This window comes from Varroa jacobsoni, unplaced genomic scaffold (genome assembly GCF_002532875.2).
Source record: "Varroa jacobsoni isolate VJ856 unplaced genomic scaffold, vjacob_1.0 scaffold_688, whole genome shotgun sequence".
NCBI lineage: Eukaryota > Metazoa > Arthropoda > Arachnida > Mesostigmata > Varroidae > Varroa > Varroa jacobsoni.
In genome coordinates this window covers 1-22,157 of record NW_019213590.1, presented here as the reverse complement: position 1 = coordinate 22,157, position 22,157 = coordinate 1, and the positions used below count along the sequence as shown (strand labels likewise).

General features: G+C 40.6%; 3 protein-coding genes and 1 long non-coding RNA gene across 7 annotated transcripts; 3 read left to right on the top strand and 1 right to left on the bottom strand.

The window, feature by feature from the left end:
- Positions 1-1,343: 1,343 nt before the first annotated feature.
- LOC111262649 (disintegrin and metalloproteinase domain-containing protein 10) lies at positions 1,344-9,856 on the top strand. 2 transcript variants are annotated; one of them, XR_015311997.1, is made up of 6 exons: positions 1,344-2,747; positions 4,031-4,300; positions 4,700-4,942; positions 5,424-5,577; positions 5,983-7,114; positions 7,860-9,856. XR_015311997.1 is itself a non-coding variant. In XM_086969266.1 (5 exons), exons 1-5 carry the CDS (start codon positions 2,606-2,608, stop codon positions 6,134-6,136), a joined length of 963 nt encoding a protein of 320 aa, XP_086825392.1. In that variant the 5' UTR covers positions 1,344-2,605; the 3' UTR covers positions 6,137-9,856. The 2 variants fall into 2 exon arrangements, 1 of the variants encoding a protein (XP_086825392.1); XM_086969266.1 differs by having other exon boundaries at positions 5,983-9,856.
- A 580-nt stretch (positions 9,857-10,436) lies between these two features.
- On the bottom strand, positions 10,437-12,593 carry LOC111262651 (uncharacterized). 3 transcript variants are annotated; one of them, XR_002681766.2, is made up of 3 exons: positions 12,452-12,593; positions 11,624-11,781; positions 10,437-11,256 (listed from the first exon to the last, which is right to left on the bottom strand). It is a non-coding gene; the product is annotated as an uncharacterized LOC111262651 (long non-coding RNA). The 3 variants fall into 3 exon arrangements; XR_015311998.1 differs by having other exon boundaries at positions 11,624-11,784; positions 12,452-12,542; XR_015311999.1 differs by having other exon boundaries at positions 12,419-12,493.
- A 135-nt stretch (positions 12,594-12,728) lies between these two features.
- On the top strand, positions 12,729-14,696 carry LOC111262650 (uncharacterized). The gene is made up of 3 exons (XM_022837058.2): positions 12,729-12,992; positions 13,471-13,605; positions 13,817-14,696. Exons 1-3 carry the CDS (start codon positions 12,729-12,731, stop codon positions 13,991-13,993), a joined length of 576 nt encoding a protein of 191 aa, XP_022692793.1. The 3' UTR covers positions 13,994-14,696.
- Positions 14,697-15,219: 523 nt separating this feature from the next.
- LOC111262652 (uncharacterized) lies at positions 15,220-18,306 on the top strand. Its single transcript, XM_022837059.2, has 4 exons — positions 15,220-15,909; positions 16,348-16,597; positions 16,957-17,075; positions 17,558-18,306. Exons 1-4 carry the CDS (start codon positions 15,631-15,633, stop codon positions 17,978-17,980), a joined length of 1,071 nt encoding a protein of 356 aa, XP_022692794.1. The 5' UTR covers positions 15,220-15,630; the 3' UTR covers positions 17,981-18,306.
- The last annotated feature ends 3,851 nt before the right edge of the window (positions 18,307-22,157 follow it).

Below are 22,157 nucleotides of genomic sequence, written 5' to 3'. Positions count from 1 at the left end.
GATATCGAATAAGAATTCTTGTTGCTGACATCCTGGCGCTAAGCGCCAGACCGTCGGAAGCACCTAATGTTGGATCAGCACCAATATCCTGCCAGTAGAGCTAATTTTGTTGAGACAAACTAGTAGCAGTAGGCCGCCAATGGAAAACATGTCGACAAACAGGACTTCGAGCAACTGCCTGCCTTATACATTTGAGACACAGACGTTCAGAGCTATTTCTCCATTCTTGCGTCCACTGTCTGCGCCTATGCACCTATTCGCCTGTACCTTAAATGCCAGCGTCGACAACGCAGTTACGATTATGCCCTCGCTTATTATTACCTACTTTCAGCTGCCCGTTCGGGAGTCGTTTCCCTCAAAGCATCTTGCTGCATAGCGCGAAGTAGTCCCATTACGCGTTGGTGTGCATACTAACACGACCCGTACGATTCAGCCCTGCTAATCCATTACGGTCCGCCGGCGTTCCGGTCAACTCTTCCACTTCTTGATTGGCTGGCTAACTAATTGATTCATTCTCGTGGTCCTGTTTGCATGGACGTCAGTGAATCTCTAAGCTCATCCATCTACCAGTTATACTATCCATTTGCATCCGTGCAGCAATGCCGGAGGCTAGCGCCATCTATTATGATAGTAATAGACAAATACTATTAGCAGCAAGTATGATCTATGATCCCAACTAATCATCCTGGTATGATAAGCTAAGATGCCGACGTTCATTTGATCAGGGCAGAAAAACAAAGAAAATAACAGATGTCAGCCAGATAGTTAACCGACCGGTTATTCTATCCAATACGAACCTACGACGATTTAGCTAAGCACAGCAGTTTTGGAGAAAGCTGTGGGTGGAAGCTGTCGCTGAAGCGCCTTTGTTGTTGGAAGGCCAATACCTCAGACTAGCGTACTTGTCAATTAGAATAGATAGATGAGTGTACATATAATGTAGGCTCGGTCATTTCTTGAAGACTACATAAGGTCAGGTGCTCGATAGCAGTTTTCCATGTGCATTGCCAAGGCCGAAAAGAGATGTTACGAAATTGAATTGAATCTTACAATATCTGTAGAGCTGAGTTATATGTAAAGGTAATAAATCCTCTGCTTCTTCGCAAAAACACCACATTCCTCATTATTTTTCACGCAGGCTGCTTCTTCTCCAACGAAACTCTACTCGTTTTCATAAAAAGCAAAAAAAAAACATCAAATTAATTCGTAAATTACGCTGAACTGTGCGATTTAGACCGGTTACATCTCAACGGGTCTAAAAAAAAGTTGTCTATTTACAAAACAATGAAGCGCTGTTTAATCATAAACAACAACAAATTCATCCTACTTAAAGGATTAGACTCTAAAGGGACTGAGTGATTTTTTTTGATTGACTAGGGATGAACGATTCTGAACTCAAAAAATCTGTGCATCACCTTTTAAATCTTCCTGATCGGTACATCCCTAGAAAACAATGTTCTGATGCCCACAATCACCAAGTCTTTTATTACCCAGAATTGATTCTCAACTGTTTCTTGAAATACTACTGACGAAAAAAAGTTCTAGAAAATAGATATTTCAAGTTCTATTTCTGGAGCCGCATTGGCGTTATGTCAGACGATGGCTGACTTCCACAGAGGAAAAATGAACGTATGCTAACACCTCTGCTATCACTGAGACCTCAAAATATTTATATTCGGTGCGCGAACCCATTTCCGTTAAGTACCCCAGCAGAAAAAAGTTTTCCGAACTTGTTCATCGTTCCGAATCCGTCAAGCTGAAAGCTGCAGATTCTATACTAGTGGTAACGCTAATCATCGCTACTTCGTCGATACATCTTTGCGCAGAAGTGTTTCTTATCTGGACAGCCTAAAATATTAACGATGCTTTTGACCGACTGCTGTAACGCACCGTCTACGGTGATCCAATTGGTCGTAAGTGCAGCAAGTTCTACCAGACCATTTCTCTTTCTTCGTCTTTTCTGTCTGAAGGGATCGTCTAGCCGGGCATTGTGAAGTCGCACCATGGAGACATCAGCAGATGAGAGTCGCACGGCTGCGGCCGGTCGCCTTAACTATGTTATGAAGCACACGTGAATACCAGGCTGTCAGAGGGAAGAACGGTAGTACGTTAAGGATGTTCCGGATAGCAGTAGCTCGGCATACGAAAAAATTAAGTGGAATTGCTCGTAAGTTATTAAGTGGAAGAAAAGCACGCCAAGAAAACTAGCAATGTAACTAGGCTTGTTTGACCTCCCTATATCTTAGAGAAGCAAGCGATAAAATGAGGGTGTCAACAATGTCCGAGTATTAGACATAGATGCTTAAAAAGGATACTTCCGGATCAGTTATGAGTGAAGTTCAGTTAATAGACACTTAAACCATTAAGAATTGTATCTATGCGTGTTATATGCTTTCGTTGTACCATTGAAATCAATCTTAAAAGACAATTGTTAATCACTATAACAGATCGATCGAAACTGCATTCGCCGAGAGAACTTCCTGCAGAGGAATATTTATTTGTGACAACGAAGAACTTTATCTATCAAGTCTCCATACGATAGGTTACAGTTACCAGCTGCGCTACATCGTGCCAGCAAGATTTGCAGGTTCCTAATCTTCCAAACATGCGTTTCCAGAATGTGATTTGGCCCCTATTTGTATTGGTATGGAGTACGATCTTAGAACCGTTTTCGTGGGCTGTCCTCGACAAGCTTGTAGAAAATGTGTTGGAAAGAAGGGCAGCCACAGGTGGATACTTTACAAACAGTAAGAGCTAAAGACTTTTTTTTCTGGTGTTCATTTGGTCAAACGCGCCACCAGTTTAAAATAGAAAAACCTAAGACTACTCAAGGTTTTCGTTCCTGTCAAATTAATAATATAAGTTGCCCACTAGCGAGAGCTGTTTCAACACATGCTATGTATGATTATTTAAATTTTGATTCATTCGAAACGCACGTATTATAAAGATCTTAATATTCTGCTCAGAAGAAGTAAATCTGTGGCTCTCATCCGTATACAATACACTCAGTTGTCGCTTCACATAATGATTAAGTTAGTGTACCCAACCAGCTTAGTCGTAATATAAAACCCAGAGGCGAAGGGGTCTGTCCCAAACGACAGCTGACCATAACGGGTGGGTTTTAATTGCCATACAGAAATCCATGATCTCTACAGGTAGTACCAGACGTAAAACTCAAAGCATGTCTGATCTGACATCTGTCATAGCATGTTTCATGCCTTATTATATATAGCTACCAGATTTACTAACAAACGCTACAATAGAAGGTTATTTTAACAATTGAACGGAAAATAAATGCTATTATCAAACATTGTTATGTACTGTAAATCACGTTTATACGCGTGGGGCATTCCAAGAAACGGCGCAAATCATCGACTGACCATTTTACACGATCTTGATCAGGGCGACCTTTCAGTTCAGAACTACAGTTCAGAAGTCATAGAAGGCAATTGAAATTCCCCTGAAACCTATTAATAAAAATATTGCAGACAACGCTATTGTGAAACAAGCACGCTAGATGTGTTTGTTTTACATACATACGTTACTTCATGTAATTAAGTCAATTATTTTTCTGCAAAGGCAAAGAAATTTTACCGAAATAGAGTAAGATGTAGCAAAACGATAATTTGCGTGCGTACATAGGTTTGAAGAAAATCAGTAAAAGTAGACCTATTTTTTGAAATCGGTGTTTTTTTTTTATTTACAGAGAGCATTAGGTACCACAATCTAAAAAAAAAAACATAACGAGTTGTTAATTTAATTTTTACCTGTTTAATCATCACTATAAGTAAGCTGCGCTTACTGAAAGCAAAAACTTATTTAACTATTTTAACTTTTCTAGCTATAATCGATATCTTCGGTGACATTGCGTCGACAAATACTTAACCTCCCAATAAGCGTTGATTTAAAAAGCATCGTAATGGCATACATTATACAAGTTTGGCGGTATTGATGGTTGTCAGTTAAGTCAGGTGTGCTAACATAGTCTGTATACTCGCCTCCGTGATGTGTCGCGTGACCTCGAGTTTAGGCAACGAGGGATCGTTGGTGTTTTCGTCAGCTCTTCGACAAGTTATTGATGATCAGTTTTTCTGCGGGATCTACGTACAGTTCGACGACGCGTTAGAAAGATCCCTTACCACTATTTACGGCTACCGAATGGCCAAGCCAATTCTGGGCAGAATTGTCATCCGGATGATACAGGCTGCTACAATGGTGTTTCAGCGCAGCGGAAGCAGATATCTGAGTCAGATCAATTTTTACCTCAAAAAACTTCGACCACGAGCCGTGCCTAAAATTGGTATCAGCTAATGTGTGCTATGGTATGGGTGGGCTGATGCTGCCAGGTGAAACGGGGTGGGATTTCAATATCGTCTGGGGTAACTAGTATTTCTTATTTACCCTCCAATTTTCGTTTATCATGAACATCGATAAGCGGGCCATAAAATCGTTCTTCTTACAGATCCTATTATTACCTCATATTCTGCAAGGTGGGGCACAAAATAGGCTTATAGTGTGGCAAGTCTAGAGACGGGAATATACAAGCTAATCATTAGGAAGGAAAGTGAGTTTCCGGTTTAGAGGCGCTGTTTGAACTGCGAGTCTGCTTTTTCCACACCGTAAGCAAAACATTTTTGAATTCGTTCCGCGTATTTATAATAGCTGGACGACCACAGGCTAATATGTAGATCAAATGCAGGTTTAAACGATTTCCTTGACAACCCGCACATACCCAATGCAAAAAACTATTGCATTCTTGTACACTTGACAAATGATGATCCACATGGGTTCGTGGGCTTTGGAAAGCTATCGGGCGTGTGCCATGGCCAGATTGAACAGACGCATGCTATGAGCATGGTGATTCGACACCCGGATCAGCAGTGGCAATTGGATCTAACGTTCGTGCATGAGATCGGTCATCTTTTCGGAGCGGAACATGATGGTAAGAGTAACTATTTGGCGTACATTCAGTGCATCTCGGTGTTTTTGGTGGATGAAAATAGTTATTTTAGTTGGACCGTCCTTCAGCGCGTACGTTAGCTATAACTAAAAGCATATAGTAAATTGCCCCTCGTAAGTTACATTTTATATGGATTTATACACATAAAATATGGATTATTCCGTATTTACTATTTAGGCACATCTTTTATCGCTGCACTGTTCAAAATTTACATAGTGAATAACTGTTAATACTAGCACCTTTTGCCTCCCTAGGAAAAACATGGCTGAATCAGTCTTATGCTTCTCACTGAACGCAGTTGCCTACACTTTTGGTTAACACCATTGATTGGTAGTGAATATTAGAAGTATATTGCATTACCGGATGAACGTGTTTTTAAAATGACCTTCTATTTATATTTGAAGGAAGAGCAACATTCGTGTACTTACGTAGTTTTTTACGTGTCTTGCGGAATGGTGTGTAGGGATACCTGGATTAATTCCTGGAGACATACGATGCCCTCTATCGGAAAACGAGCCAGCCAATTACATCATGCATCCTCGGTCCCGTTATAGCTACCACGAAAATCAACGCAAGTTCAGCACCTGCTCCATCCGCAGCATCCAGCATCATCTGGCGTTAGTAGAACTATTACGATATATGTTCTCGTTTTAGTCCTTTCTGCAAACTATCGTCGACAGGCGTCGGCCTCATCATATATTCAATACTGCTACTATGGAAACACTGTAGAAGTAAATACAAATAATTAAAGCCGTATTTATTTAGCTTTTAATAAGGCCGGATGTCATTTCGGGCAGTAATGACCTTTGCGTGGACCTTTGTGGAGACGATTAAATCCCCATGAATCTTTTCTCATCTTACGAGTATCTATAATAAAGTACTATATAACCACTCAATGACGCCTTAAGTGTTTGATGCCGTCTTAGTCATAGTAAGCAGCTACAATGAAAAAAAACGCTACTACGTGTTCGCCGAAGCCTAAATGTGGATGTTTAACTCGTTGCGCATCACCATCATCGCAGGATTGTTTTTCAATCTGGAGCATACAAACGCTGCATGGACAGTTTTTCCTATGAGACCTGCGGAATCAAGCTGAACAAGGGTCCCTGCGCCCCTGAGGAAATTAGCCCAGAGTTTACGGTCGACAATTGCTGGCCGCTGTCCTACGCGACGTGAGTTTTTCGATACAGAATAATAAAAAGTAAAAAAAAAAAACATACCTTCAACCTAGATCAGAGACGTGATTTAGAAGCGACTAAACACTACTGAAATCTATTAGATTCTCGGTCCGATCACTTCAACGACACGAATCACAATTCTGTTAGGCCTCCGAAAGAGTGGCCACAGTGTACCGTAACCGATGGCGCATGCTGCAATTTGACGTCGTGTAAATTCGCTAGGCACGGTACTGTCTGTCAGGCTGAAACGAAGTGCCACAGAGCTGCCACTTGTAACGGCATATCGGCAGTATGTCCTGAGCCTCGATGGAAACTTAATGGCACACGGTGCGGAGATGCTAGTTGCATGGGAGGTAAAGAGGATTGAATTTTTCTAGCGTATTAACAATAACAAGCAAAACCATGGTAACCAATATGGCCGATATTCAAATGACTCCATTCTTTACTACTGGCGTCGAATGATCCTCTAATAAATAATATGCATGCTCTTCTTTGGCTGCGGTTCCGTGAAACAATATTTAGCCACTATTGTTGACGGCCGATCGTTTAATTGCCCTGTTTTCCATATTGTGTGCCACTATTAGCGTCACCACAACATCTACGCTGTAGGATATTGCAGAATTTCTGCGCGTAATTACAATTACTCTTGTTAATCGTAGCCGTGACCTATACGGTCTCCATCTTCCCGTAATACCCCCCGCACCATCCATGATGAACGTAACTCTTGTAATGTTCCCGCTAAGCACAATGATATCTTACTCTGGGTTTCGCACTTATCTTGTAGGTTTATGCGTAGGGAGTCTTTGCTTATCATTCGGCTTCCAGCCGTGTTTTCCCACCAGCAGTGTAATCGGCGAGATGTGCCATCCATATTGTTATGGTACCCCGACAACGCTGTTGTCTGTCTCTTCAAACAACTGCGTGCCCCTATGTGAACTCGACAAATCTGTACCCTGCACAACAATCATGACTCCAGGTTCGTATGTTCCAAAGTATAATCAAATAAAGAATTAACGTTTTCCAACGATACTCCCGATAGAACGCAGTTAGGCTTTCGTGAGCAAATTATGGCCAAAAAGATTCTAAGCGCGAAGCAGAATTGTCGTCGTGGTTTGGATGCGAGGTTCCCGGCTATGAATCCTCTCTTGTTGAATTTCTGTAGTGTGAGGTATAAGCTTATAGCGTAGAATGAACTAAGATGAGCTAAGGGCATTGCGGTTTATCTTCTTCTTCAAGTTCGAGCACGCTTGCTCCCCGTTTTGAAGAACGGTTTCATCCATCGTATAAAATAAAAGCCAAACAACATATGTGATGTTGAATGATGTCTAAGTGAAGCTAACATTTTACCAAACACTCTTGGAAACTGTAGAAACTTTACACAGTATATATGGCCCTGATGATCCGCATTCAGCTTGAGCGCTACGACGGTGGGTGGGATAAAGTACCCGATTCACAATCACGGTATGTCCAACTCGATCTCCAGCTAAGATTGCGTTTTTTTTCCTCTCACGAGCGTCTGTAGCGTCCCGTTTGATCTGTAGCGTTGTAGATCCTATCGATAACATCTTCAAAGGGCTCTTTGGTCCGCCACGGACTCTAACGCTTAACGGGGTGGCAGGAGTTTCTTCAACTGTTTGCAAAAGCTATTTCTATAAATATTGCGCACATTGAAATAGGACAACTGGTTCTAATATTTGTTTTTGCGTGGGCATTCCTGACAGGTTCGAGGTGTGGGAGACATGGTGTTGGCTGGTGTACCTTCAGCGGAGAATGCCATCGTCGATTCGATGATAATCACGAATTGAACAGGCTAGCGACCCTTGCGCCACAAATCCTCACACTGACGTTTGTTTCATTTCATATCGCTGCTATATATTGGCTCATAACTCGTGTCAAATTAGGAAATGCAGCTCGCAGTCAGGCCAAAACACTTGAGCAGGACGTGAACTTGTTCATTGATTTCATCGAAGCTATATACCCAGTTGCCGACAATCCGACCAAGCAACGTTCAGGCAGTAATGATGCATATGTACACATGCTTTCATAAACAAGTGTTAATTATTATTATTATTCTGTGTAATAGAGAATGACCGCGATGCCAAAACAATCGCCTTCCTGTGACCTTTCGTCGGAACACTTAGTAATGGTAGGTCTAATCGAGAATATTTCCAGGTTTATGCTAGACTAACCATTCCTTTCAAAGCGCTGCACAGGGTGCTGGTAGTCGTGGATTTGCTGACCAAATTGAATACACTCAGTAGAATATTGTAGGTATTCGATTGGTAGTAAGGCCCAGTGAGCTAACAAGACCCCCTCTCGTTTTTAGACTCTTGGCAACAAGTAACAGCGAAATATTCGCTTTTGTCTTTACAGAACTTTAGAGAAAACTTGAGCATTTCGCGACACTAAACGTATCAAGATGAACTAGCAGAGAAAAAAAAAAAACACCAATAGATTTTTAGCAAATTTTTATTAAATATTTGATTATTACCTTCAAGTTCATTTCTATTATGGTATTATCTTTGAGAGATGTGTACATTTATTCATATGCGACAGGCATAAATATATACAAGATTAGATGATAACGCTTTCGTGAATTGACAAACATTCGTATGGGTCCCGTCATAGCCCGCACCTATTCCTGGCAATAAATGGTAACATCTGCGTACGTACCACCCACTGTCCGACGAAATAGCTCGTCCCGCATAGAAGAACAGCCGTTGCTGATAACACATACTTGCTGGTTTTCCTTAAAGGGAACATTTCGAGAAACTGCCGGTTTGAAAATCTAATTGTTTCTCGGGCCGCCTGAATTTAGTCGGTTCAAGCCTTAGCAAACGTATATCAACATAGTGCAATCGTGTGAGCGTTTTCCTAGATTATGGACAATCATTTGGACACTTCATCGGCCAACCGTTTCGAGCACAGATCTTGAGGCTTTCAGGAGCGGACAGGCCACTAGAGTTGTTCTAGGTGTTGTTTCGCGATACGCCTTCCTAACGCGTGCGCGAGTTGCCCAATCTATTGACAAACTGACACTTTTTTGAGCATTTTCTGTTTAAACGCCTAAATTGATTTGGGAACACTCGTCATTGTTCGAGCACACACTCGGATACAGCTTCGTAGAAAGGGAGGGATCCAGTTCCACAAGGTCCAAACGGCACACAAGAACCGACGTTGTCGCAACTACTTCAGCGTCTACGGCTCGAGCAGATTTATGCTATTGAAATGATATTGCCACCCAGCGTACGTGGCCTTGCACAATAATAGACGGATACTGCTGTTGTTACTAGAAGAGAGCTTCGATTACGTAGGAGTACGCTGCAGCCGCTGATAAACGGGAGTATAACTGAGAGTGGAGGCGGGTTTGGAAAGTGGAAACAATCGTATCGCTAGCGGACGGCGAGTGTAATGACGGGTTGGACGAAGGCCGGACGCGGAGATTCTAGTTAAGCGCTAGTTTTTAGCAAACAATTAGAAGAATTATTGGGTCAAGCGAACCAAAAAAAGCAAATGTAAACTAGGTCGTCGAAGAGATTAGCGAGCCTCACCAAATGTTGTAAGAATATATAGTTCCGGTATAGTTATCTTAGCTGCAAATATGGCCGTCTACTTTGTTCATTAAATGTTACACAGCAGGCTTAGCTGACTGGTTATCCATTTTGCCTAATACCGTTAGCAATGTAATAAATACAAGTACGTGTCGACTCCAAATAAACTGTTTTCGATATATGTCCTGCACAAATATGTTTATCGGTCTATATTTGTTTGTAGCGCAAAGTTAGTATTTAGAAATTGCACCCTTCATTCAATGGTTCAACTTATGGTCGCCCATCGAACTGTAAACAATCAATACTCAGTAACTACGTATGAATTCTATTAACTCTAACGTCTATAATAAACAATCTGTTATAGACTAATTTCATGAAAAGAAATTTTCGGCATGGGTTTCGTTGCTCGATTTATTGTGTTTACCTGTGCAGTGATTTACTGGACGTTTAGAACAAGAGTTGCGAACGCAAGGCCAACATGTAGGTCTAGACAAGTGGACGGTGAAACAGCAACAGAAATGAAGGACCTGTTATTATCGCAGTAACCTGTCGGCTGTTGCGTGTTATTTTATTATATAATAATACAGGCCCAGCGCGGCGCCTTGATCATTTCAGAGATCGCTTCACAGAGACATATCGTATTATAACCGTTACGATTTTCAACAGCAGTAGGAATTCATGGAAGTGTTGTAGCGCGAGGCCTTGGGTGGCATGCTTAGGTTCTATAATCAAGGAATCAGCAGATCGTTCCATTAACAATCTGTAGATGTTTATTGGGCATAGGTACAAAATTGGATGATGGCACCGTCGATACGGGACTACCTTGTAATGACAGTTTGAAGGATGCTGTTAAGACACGTTTTGTTTTCCTTACAGGGCTACATTTATGAACGTCCCTATAGAAGCCTGTGCTTCGCACAAAGTCTAAACCTCATACATAGCTCCAAAATCCGAACAAGTTCATTCAGTCTCTATATGCTACAAGCAATCTACCTAAAAATGATTATCGTGGTACTACAAAACCATCATCAACAAACATTGCGCATTGAATTATTTTCACCTCTTGAGGGAACTAAATGTCTAACGGAACTCATATTGCGGTTTACGAACAAATGACAATGTTGGCGAAAGCTTCACATCAATAGTCGCCTATATAGGACCACCACCATAAAACGATTGGACTCTAGCTTATTTGGGCCATTACAAATGATGTCGGAATAGTCTCAAAAACACGATGCACCGGTAAGTTGTACGCGAGTCAATATCAACTATATATAATTTAGTACACAGGGCACCATGTATTACATGTGCAGCATTGTGATGGAGAGTTGTAATTTTTTTTGAATACAATGACATTACTGTCCTGAAGTATCTCCTAAGTAACCGATTTCCACGTCCGATCTAATATACACTTGTTAGGTTTTTTAGTACATAATGTCCTCCCAATCGCACATAAATTTAAGGAGAAAGGTGGCCTCGCAAAGCGTATTTGTAGAGGCTGGTGGAAGTGATGGGCACGATCGAGGTCTGGCAAGCGGCAAAAGTTGTCGAAACGAACTGCGCGCACCTAGCAGTACCGAACAAAAATATAGTTCAATAGTTAAATGTTTTGTATAGGATAGCATAAACAATAATAGAACAGTTGTAATCTTCGAACTCTGATGATGTTCTCCTGATGGCTTTATCGCTACTTGCTTTTCATACTTCAATTGACTCCTTTCTCTCAAGCTTCGTGTCAGTGATTTTCGAAAATCTAGTTAGTAAAAAAGCGCCATTCGTTCCATAACTGATATATCAAGAAAACCAGGGTTCTGGCAGTATTAGTAAAGTGGCATTTAAATCCGGCGATTGTGATCATGAGAATTTTTTTTGCCAAAAACGAAGTTGTCTATACTAAGAGTTAGCTCTTAAAACACTAATAGCGTGATATTTACCAAATGCAAAGCCCGTCGTGAGGATCGCTACCGCCAGCAGGAGACATCCTAGAGCGCCCCACGCCGAATATGGAGCGCCAACAGTAATCATTGTCCAAAAATTACGCCTAGGTTACTTCAAGCCTTCTTTTTTAGGTTCGCTATCGTTGACAACTTGCCTGCTTAAAAAACCACCAATAAAACATTGAGATGTTACACAGCGAACTCGGGACACTAGCCAGAAACACTGACCGGCCACTTCGTATACTGCAGCTAGCTAAACGTAACTCATGCGCTGCGCGTTTCCGACGGAGTGTTGTTACTGTGTACTGGAACTGATAGGAGTAACAGAATTCAGAACGCGAAGCAAAATTGAACCCTAAATATTTGTTGGTCGGCAAACGCTCTCGCACACGCATGTCGAGAAGGGCAAGGCCACGGAAAGGAGGTCGAAATTTGTAGTTTGTTGAAAGCCGGCACAGTGTTATATAACTGGAACTGTCTATCATGCTTCGAGTTGATCTTAGGATAGTAACTTGCATAATTTTTTAAGAAGTAATCTGTGAAGAATGAGCGCTAAACGGTAGCGATTCATAATGCTATTTGCATGTAAACTAGACGGTAACTATAAGCAGCGGTCAAGTGTGCTGTGAATAAAAGGTTCGCGCAGAAATAGGCCGGACGGCACATGCTACTGGCAAAAACATTTATAGATAACGTATGTACTGGGGTGGCACAATTCTCAATGCAAATGGTCCATGCCTGTGCACACTGCGCGCAGCAATTCATTCAGAGAAAGTAGACTGATTAACTTACACAGATTGCGGTATTTCATAGCAGTTTACTCACTTGGCTATAAAATATACGAGGGTCCAGGTTCTAAGGCTTGAGTGCTCGAGCTGTGTAACATCCGCTAATCTCTGCAGGGAGGGGACGGAAGACCTACAAATTGTGTACCATGCACATGTAATCAATTTGCACACGCTCCACGATAACGTTTTCAATGTTTGTGCATACCAACGTAGTCAGCGGAATTTAATGCAGGAAGGATTTTCTATTTTTATCGAGCGTCTGACGTTTGTATACAGAAGAGTGCACAGTTTCGAACACTTCCATTGGCGAGCGCATGGTGCTGCTAATACGACAAAAACAAGACGATCGCGCGCCACACTCACCTGTCACTGCTGTACAGGGCGATTGCAAAAACACAAGCGCGTCAAAAATGCTAAACGTCACGATGCCTATCGGGAGCGATGTTAAGCATAACCGTAACAGCCAATGCAACTCCCGCAACGACAGTCACGTCAAGCTGCAGTACTTGAGCCTTGAGACGATTAATGTGACAAAAGATGTCTCGACTTTCTCGAGAAATCATGATGAAAAGGACGAGGTACTTAATATTTTGACCATATAATTAGAAGAAAAAAATGGTAATTTTGTGTTGCATTTTATTACATAGGGTAACTCTAATCGCGGTAACCAACGGCATATTTCTCTTCAATATAATACGTTAATAGCCACTTCATTGACGTAATAACATGTACTCTGAAATTCAGCAACCTCTAGATACTATGGGTTTGCAGCACCTTTCTCATAATAACACTCCCTGCTTCTATTTTCATTTGCGTACTTCAATATAATAATCGTGCCAATAACAGCGTCTACCGACTTAATCGTGCATTGAATTAATGTAACGAAACAGAGCACGTACGGAGAAATTACTGAAGTATACAACGCTGTTACATGAGCGTAGCGTGGTCAAAGGTAAAAAAACAAATCGGGATTATGTATATATATATTCATTCTGCGTTATTTTCGTTAATTAGCGGAGCATCCTTTGTTCATAATCGACAGAATTCATATTGCAGGTGGTTCTTTTTGATGCATCGAGCATCTGGAGTACTGTGCCGGCTCCCCAACAAGCCTTGCTGTCCTCATTGCAGGTTCCCGTTGAGCAGCTGCCAAAGAGGTCGTCCCCGCTACCTTCACTCCACGGGGATGAAGTACGTACGCGCTTTTACCCTTAATATTGTCTATACTAATCATAATTCTGTCGTACTGTATGAACGCTAATTATCCATGATGTTTAAATGCTGTAGAAATAATGCCATGTGCTCCTGATGGAGGATTTCAACGAATTGTCAACCGTACAGTGTACCACAGCTCAAACGACCTGGAATACCTAGAAATATCTAATTCCGCACCTTGATTCAGGTGACGGAACCCAATCTATCGCGGATAGGATCAATGGTGCCCGACGGGTCAGGGTATTTAGGTACCGCGGCCAAATGGCAACTTTGGAACGTTTGGGATTTCTGTGTGCTTAGGTGTCTGCGACAATGCGGCCCCTTTCGAACTGAATTCAAAAGTAAAATCGACGAAACTAACTAGGAAAACAGACGTGGATGGACGAAAGGGAGGTTGAATATAAAATGCCAATAACAAACACACATCTTTTGCCTTTATTAGATTTATTCGCGTACGAAGGTGGCGCTTGCAACTGACCCGTAAGGGAAAAATATGCAACGATGCAATCGATCGGAACAAGGATTACACTCGAAAAATAATGAATATGTTTGGCCTGTAGAAGTAGTAGAGCAGGATATCTACCTCACGCTCTGCGTAACTCTTACGGAAGTAGAATTCCGGAAGACTAAGGCAGCACGAACGTGGTCCACTAGCAGTTTTATAGTATATAATTCTATACTCTTAAGCTGTAGATGCGGAATTATCTGTCGAAATATGTCACGAATATAAGCATAACAAAAACGCCAATGAAAAGACCACTAATGGCTATTTATGGCTCTTCAAAGTACAGGCTCTATGTATATACTTAACAAAGAAAATTGTTGTAAAGATATGTTGTAAAATGGAGAAGGATGTAAACGGTAAGTTTGTTGAGTCATTAGATTTTTTCTAAAGTTTTATGAATTTTATTACATGTTTGAAATGATACTTCGTCAACTCATAGAAAATTTAACAAGTCAAGGAAAACGACAGGGTACGCAACAATAGACGAAGCCGGTGTGCAATGTAATGTATACGGAAGCCAATGCCGAACTAATAAAGTTTCCGACGCAGATTTTCACAAGTAGACTATTTAGTTTTTTTTTTAAATAACTTTGCGAGCTGCATGCAAATTTCTCTAAGATTTATATGGGCTACTGCGGAACAATTTTGAAGCCAATGGGGTCTTTTGCATTGTAATTCGTGCTCAGCTTTGTAACGCTATGTATCCATCCGAGCAATAAGCCTTGTTCCATTTGCAAATTTTTACCACCCCAGATATAGGAATACTCCCTTAATTGGATAGCATGGTATTTCCGAACACATGCAAGCTCCACTAACATAGCTCCCAAGGCTGCTCGAAATTAAACCTATGAAAGCCAGAAGGCTAAAATTATATGCTCAAGTTACCGCAGCCTTCCGAACATCAAATACAAGTTCTGCCGGGTCGCAGAACATTTGTGCCTGTCCAGGTGTCTCCGGAGTAATGTCACAAAAGGATTCTTATTCGCGTCGTACTCTCCTTCTCATCTCTGAGGACTACTTCCCTCTCCTAGCTCCAATAGTTCTCTATCCAACCTCTTCCCCATTTGCAGGCGCTCTAAATATACGAATGTTTTCCTCATCCGATTCGATACAAGGGCGTTACAAAGCCTCGTCTGGAATCAGGTACTTCGCGCACATGTAAAAGCACTTAGACCCTTTTTCGATGACATAACGTTCTTCTAACTTAGCAGAGATAGTGACGTAAAAGCAAACAAAACCAATTGGTGTCAATTTAAGCAATTTCTAGTGCAGAGTACAGGGTAAATTTTTATTTCGTCTAAAGCGGTGTGGCAGTGTATGTCTAATAGCAGTAAATGTGCACGTTGTAAAGCTATCGACCTCTGTTGTTCACCATTTGAGGCTTAATCTGATTTGTGTAGACTGACTGAAAGCTACTCAAGTGGTCGAATTTGATTGGCTTCTCTATACACGAATGACATTTTGTTCAAAAACAAGGCCATAGAGTTGATTGCACAATGAAGAATTTCCAGCGACGCCGCGTCTACCCGTACGGGCTTAGTGGTGGTGACCTAGATGGGAACCACATACATTCCGAAACGTATCAAGACGACCAAGAATCAATGAAGGATCGCGGCGATAAAGGCCTCTACTTAGAAGAGGCTTTTAATCGACCGCAACAACATCAACAAAAGCAAAATCAGCGAACAGAACAATGTACGTCGTGCAAAGGACTTAAATGGTACTTCCGGGCGTACGTGTACGGACTGCATGCACTGGTCTACGAATATTTATCGGTAACCATTTGTTAAACTCATATGCATACTAATTTTAAGTTTCCAAACATCTCGCGTTGTCATATCTACGAGTTTCTATAGTTACGTGCTTTCAATTTAACTGCCATATGTCATATAACGATATGCAAATACCTAATAAAAAAATGCTCACGCACAAAATATTGACTAGAAAAAAAATTGTTATCCACAACGTTGATTTTCTGCGACCTGTATCTCTTGTGTCTCGCAACATAGATAGGCTCAGTGTTTCAATCAAATGTTTAATCAATGAATCTGAACAATTTGCGTCGAACCGTAGTAGGGTACATAAGAAATGATCTATCTGTTGCAGGACTTGACCTTTTCAGCTTATCATTTTTTTTTCTTAATTCAAGCGATTCTGCATTTAATAGCGTGATGCGTTCCTCAGCTAATTCTATACTATGTCGTAATTTTCAGCTTCTGCGCCATCGCGGCGGAAATGACCATTCCAGTGATACTGAAGAAAGTTTCTTGGCCTCCTTGCCATTTGAGGCCGGCTTTCCTCTGCGAATACTCACCTATATGACTGTACTTTGGGTGATTGAGTTTCTGTATTTGCGATTTCATATTTTTGTTATACCAATCCTGATTCGCGGTGTGGCATACCTCATTTTCGCACTCACCATTGACGCCCTCTGTTACTACATCTGTAGTGATCTAGCGCTTGGTAAGTTTAACGTAAGGTCACATCTACTGTTGTTTCGCTACCGCTATCGTTATCGCATGCTGCCTTTTACATACAGTGCTATCGTATATAAAAATTGCGTCTCAATGGAATGTAGGTAAGATTATGCATCTATATATTCACTATATGCTATAAGGGTGACCAATTTTGCGTCCCCGAGAACGCATTCTATATATATGCTATCACATATCGCAGACGAAAGCTTACTTGCTTCTTTAACCGTTTTTAGTTCATATGAAAATCATATGTGGATTAATATCTAGGTACAATTTTTTTGCCCCGCTCAATTTGATGTAATAATATCGATTTACTCGATTCCTACTGTTGTTCTTCGTTTCTAGGTATTACAATAGAAGCCTGCCCTGTGTGGGTTGTCGGCCTGATCTTTATCGAAAAACTCCTCACGGAAACGCTACTTCGACGACTTCATTATTGTTCAGTTGGACAGGGACACATTAAAGTAGGGCACAGCTCTTACAGGCCGTATAATCACTGATAGGCTAATTTAACATTTTCGGCATTAACATATACTCACTTATCCCTTGCTTAAAGTTCAAGTAGCAACAATAATGTTATTCAAGTGGCAACAGCAGTCATACTGCAGCTTTATATGCATTTTGTCCTGAGGTTCCATTCTTTATGTCGTAGGTTCTAATATTTCTAGACAAGAATCCTTACGAGTCAGATCGAACGAATGTTAAAAGTACATCGTGTCGCTAAGCTAATTACCCATCAACCTGCGCAGAAGACATAAACCTCACGGCTTTCATAATAGCGACTAAAGACTCTTAAGCTCGTAGACATATAGCATTTCAGGCCAAGATTCAGCTAACCACAAGAAACCCCTACTCATTTACCAATAACCAAATTGACCTACGAAACAAAACCAACAGCTTCGAGTTTAATATGCGTATGTTGTTATTACCACATATATTCTTCTAGGATGACCTCGAGCTTTTTATCGAAGGCCTCATGACGCCACCACCACCAGGATGCTGCGGTGGAGCGCACCGTTGTCCTAGGCATCGCAGGTCCCTCAAACACGCAAACGGCCATTCCCAGTCGCACGATTACGGACGCCAGCTTCATCAATGCCATCGTGGCGAACTGGAACGAACTCATGATCCAACGATAGGCTACGCACACTCTACCGATGACATTGTTGAAGGTATCATGTCCTTAAGACCGGTGCGATGGCCATCTAGAAATGCAGCTAGCTTGAAGGAAATCACCGACCGTTTCCCTATTGAACCTAATGAAATTATGGGAGACTTTCCGCAAAATCAAAAAAAATCATCGGAGATTTTTCCACAAAATCAAGATATCATCGAAGAGCTACCAAATAAACTAGAAGAATCTTTTTAGTCAAACATGCATGAAAGAGCACCCTAGCTAGCAGAAAAAAACGTGCATTTAAAAACTCAGTAGGATCTGCACAAATGTTTTATGGTTCTCGCAACGAAGGCTACATAAACAGAATATGCTATACCTAACCGAAAAAAAATAGCTTCCTGTACTGCAACAATGGCAAAGGACTTAGAAATGTAGATGGATAGTAAGTCGAACTGGTAGGATCGAACAGCACGCTAATTCAGCGGAATAAAAACAATACCAGCCTTGATAATGAGCTTCACTGGTTTTATTGAGGAGATCAATAAAATGCATAAATATTTGTAAGTGATATCAAAACAGTTCCGATTAATTTCTGTTTCGAGATATATTATTTCTGTCAAACCGTTTCACATTTATCTGAAATAGGTTTCGATAAAAGAAGTGGAGCTAGCACTCTTTGAAAAACAGCTTAAACGTCATGAAAACTAATAAACCTACTGTTATGAAGAGAGATTACCACGGCTATGATAATGACACTCAATATAAAAAGAGCATTAATTTAAAAATGAGAGCTCGAGACATTTTGGTCTGAACGCAGGACTCTTATTATTATTTTTTTTTGTAAAAACCTTTCTGTGCTTTTACGCGGGCAAAAAAAATCAGGAATTTTAAAATATTTATCAAATTGCCCTGTTATGAATTTTGAGCTTCTTTTAAACTTAAATAATACTGAAAATATTTAGTTTCTCAGAAAACATGAATCTTTCTTTAGATTTTTTTATACCTGGTTTTTATTGAATTGATTGACCATACATGCGCCTGAAGCCGACGGCCCACCGTTTAGAACACATAGTTACAGAACTCCTGACCCCACTATAATTACTTTACTCACCATAATTCTACTCACGAAGATCATAAATGGATCGAAGCTTCGGTTTCAAGTTGTTTTTCTGTTTGGGCTAAGGTTGTAACATGACCGAATTATGTTGCACCAAAAAATTTCTAATATAAAAAATCAGCTTAGGCAGAGCGTATGCTATCGTATTTCTCATAAAGAGGAACACCATATAAAACGATACCGTGCGACATAGCATAAGACTCTGTTTGATAAAGATCTTTAAGCCGACACTGCTGGAATTAGACCTTGTAGCACAATGTAAAAGCTCCACTAATACAAAATAAATATTCTATCTTTTCCTCATTCTCATACAGAAGGTATGAAGGTAAAGTGATCTTACTTTGTGGTATTAAAGTGCACGAAGACAAACTTAACTCTTGCCAAACCATATATTTAAAAAACAGTGTTACTGAGTGAATAAATCTATTCCATGTAATTGTCTAAACAAGTGACATTTTCGAGTTCCAAGTGTTTTTATCATGCACCGCAGTCGAGCCGGCACGTGCAATATCTTTACATTAACTTTGTATCCGCTGATGCATTTGCATCCAGTAAACCTTACAAATTCAAAGAAATGTCTACTTAACTGGACGCTTTCGCGATAATCGTTCCAGCTTGTTTATTGTTGTTGGCTCTCGCATTCTGGAGCACACTTCTATATTATACGAAGACAAGTAGGCACGAACATAGCAAGTAGTACTATAAAGATAAAAGTAAAACGTGAGTGTGATAGAACTAAATGTACGTATAACTGCAACATATCTCTACATAATGTTTTTAGCCAGTTTTTAATGATTCTATTGACACTTGCGTATGAGTGAACTTTTGCTGTGCAGGCGACGCTAAGACGTCAAATATCACAAAGGTGAATAACTGTAAAAGATTAGAAGAACATTAACGCAACAATCTTTCCGGAAAATGTTATAAGGAAGAAAGGTGAACTTGAAATAAAGCGAGGACAGAGATCGAGTGAAATCAGGTAGATCGTAAGGATGCGCAAGTGTAAGCAAGCGAGTACAATAAAGTCTGAGTAACAACAGGCCATGCCTTCCGGACATAGCTGTGGGTAATTCTCATATCTACCTAGAAAAGGCTCTGCCGTGTCATTGTCGGTGACATGAGTGCGACGGGCCACGCAAGCTCAAATCGAAATAGAAGATGTCATCTCTCCCTCATGTGGACTTATTGGTTGTTTAGTAATTTCGTCTAACAATTTTACATGGTTGCTATCTACGCTGTAGTTAGCAAAATAGATTCCTTGGGCTTATCGTACACTCTTAAGAGTGCTGTGAGGCACATTGATAAATTTCAACGGATAACCATTGCACTAGTTAAATTATATGATGCGTGCAATCATGTGTGAACTTTTGAATTAATTTTTTAAATTAATTAATTAACTTCAATTAAGTCAGGAGGGCAGAAGTTACAGATATGCAAAAACAAACTAAACACACGGAGTCGACGTATATGTTAACCGTTAGAAAAGATCCTCGTCAATATCCACCCTGCAACATCAAAGATTTTAGGATAAAAAAAGGTTATTTTAATGGTCTTAGATTGACAGCCTCGACGAAAACCCATAAGACATCGACAACCCTAAGTTGAAGAATGGTTTTACTACCTTAAAATCAGGATTTGCTCACCATTCGTTCAGTTCACATTATTACCAGAATATAGTGGCTGGCAACGCAATTGAACAAGCAGTCCTTGGATAGCGCACCTTTTGCTGAGAATTTGGCAATGTACTAATAAACATTTTAGATACAGGATGTGTTCGACGTTTGGTGTGTCGTCGCACACAGGAATAGCTCCCGCTCCTTATCGCAATAAACACAATGAATTTATTCAGATGCACATTCTGCAAACAAGTTTTTTCCCAAGTAGAATGCTTTGCACTCTGACATGCACAGACTGAGGTACAGAAGAGCGACGATTCTGACAACGAGCTCTCTGCAATTCATGTCGCGAACACTTCTTATTTCTGGAACAAGCTGCATCGACGTTTGGCTTTTTAGCACGTAATTTGCTCTGATTAGTTTTTATTGTAGTTAAGTCCTAGCATTACAAATGTTGTTTATGATGACATTGCGTCCGTTATGTCAACTCATAGATGAAAGGTACAGTGTCACTCAGTGCATTGAAAGGCCTGCACCCAATAGAAATTTGACGGCGAAGACATTTGGCTACTAATTTTGTTGCCAAGGCGATATCGCGTTCCCGTACATGTACGTTTTGTAAGTTTTACTCGAAAAACAATACTGCAACTTTTGTTTTCAGATGAAATGGCCTATGTCCTTCGAAGTATTTAGTCTATAAAAAGTTGTACCTCAATGTGTCCAGTACGGCTCTGTGCGTAGAGTTGTATGGATAATAATAATAATATAATTCTCGCATTTCATTGGTTAGGCGTATTTGACTCGGTCAAATTATTTTATTTGACCATGATTGTTTTTAAACTCAATTTTTTCGTTTCTCTAATCTACAAAATCAAGAACGAAAAGCGTTTAAGGAACACCGTCGTAAGCTTTATTTACATGTATGAACACAGTTTGAGGGGAAGTTGATGCCCCTGCTATCACAGGTGGTTGGCGGGAGTCAAATTAACATAGCTTCATCTCCCAAAAACATCCACCTGGACTGCTATATTTATTCTTTCTCCTTTTTCTTATTATTATTCTTATCATTATTAGTATTATTAATATTATTATCCGCTTTATCTTCGAACCTGTATTTCTTGCTTTTCGCATCGTTTTTTCTTTTCTCGTTATTTATCCCTTCATCATCACCACTACTACTAATTTTCACATATTTCACCATATTTCTTTTTGTTTTTGTTGCTGTTATTGTCTTCCAGTACCACGTTTTCTTTTGAGTCCTTTGTGGCCATCCAACCGCAAACAACCAACCTGCTGACAGGCAGTTTTTTTTCTTTGCTTTCCACACTACCTTCCGTCACAGACACATTCGCTCGCGTCAAATTCTCTCTTTCGCGCTTTAAATCTCGTCGTCTTTACTTTTATATCTAATTAAGATTGAACGCTTTACTGCGCTGTCCACAATGGGGCCTTTGATTATCCCCTTTTCAGTTCCCGCCACCCTCCCACCTCATGCGCGCTTATCGTCTCGTAGTATCAGCTGTCTACATTTCTACGTGTCAGATCACACTGCTACCGGGTTTCGCACGGCGGGATTTCGAAGGACGAGCGCTGTTTTCTCCCTATCAGCAATCGCATCATAATCACTTCTTAACTGTTATTTATAGCTTATTTATATCTATTTATAAGTCTCGCGTCATTTACTGGCCTCTCGTAG

Coding starts and splice junctions, on each gene's coding strand:
- LOC111262649 (XM_086969266.1), top strand. CDS start 2,606: ATGCGTTTCCAGAATGTGATTTGGCCCCTATTTGTATTGGTATGGAGT. Junction 2,748..4,030: donor AGGTGGATACTTTACAAACA/GTAAGAGCTAAA, acceptor CCTCGAGTTTAG/GCAACGAGGGATCGTTGGTG. Junction 5,578..5,982: donor AGCATCCAGCATCATCTGGC/GTTAGTAGAACT, acceptor CCATCATCGCAG/GATTGTTTTTCAATCTGGAG.
- LOC111262650 (XM_022837058.2), top strand. CDS start 12,729: ATGGTGCTGCTAATACGACAAAAACAAGACGATCGCGCGCCACACTCA. Junction 12,993..13,470: donor ATCATGATGAAAAGGACGAG/GTACTTAATATT, acceptor TTCATATTGCAG/GTGGTTCTTTTTGATGCATC. Junction 13,606..13,816: donor CTTCACTCCACGGGGATGAA/GTACGTACGCGC, acceptor ACCTTGATTCAG/GTGACGGAACCCAATCTATC.
- LOC111262652 (XM_022837059.2), top strand. CDS start 15,631: ATGAAGAATTTCCAGCGACGCCGCGTCTACCCGTACGGGCTTAGTGGT. Junction 15,910..16,347: donor TGGTCTACGAATATTTATCG/GTAACCATTTGT, acceptor CGTAATTTTCAG/CTTCTGCGCCATCGCGGCGG. Junction 16,598..16,956: donor CTGTAGTGATCTAGCGCTTG/GTAAGTTTAACG, acceptor CTTCGTTTCTAG/GTATTACAATAGAAGCCTGC.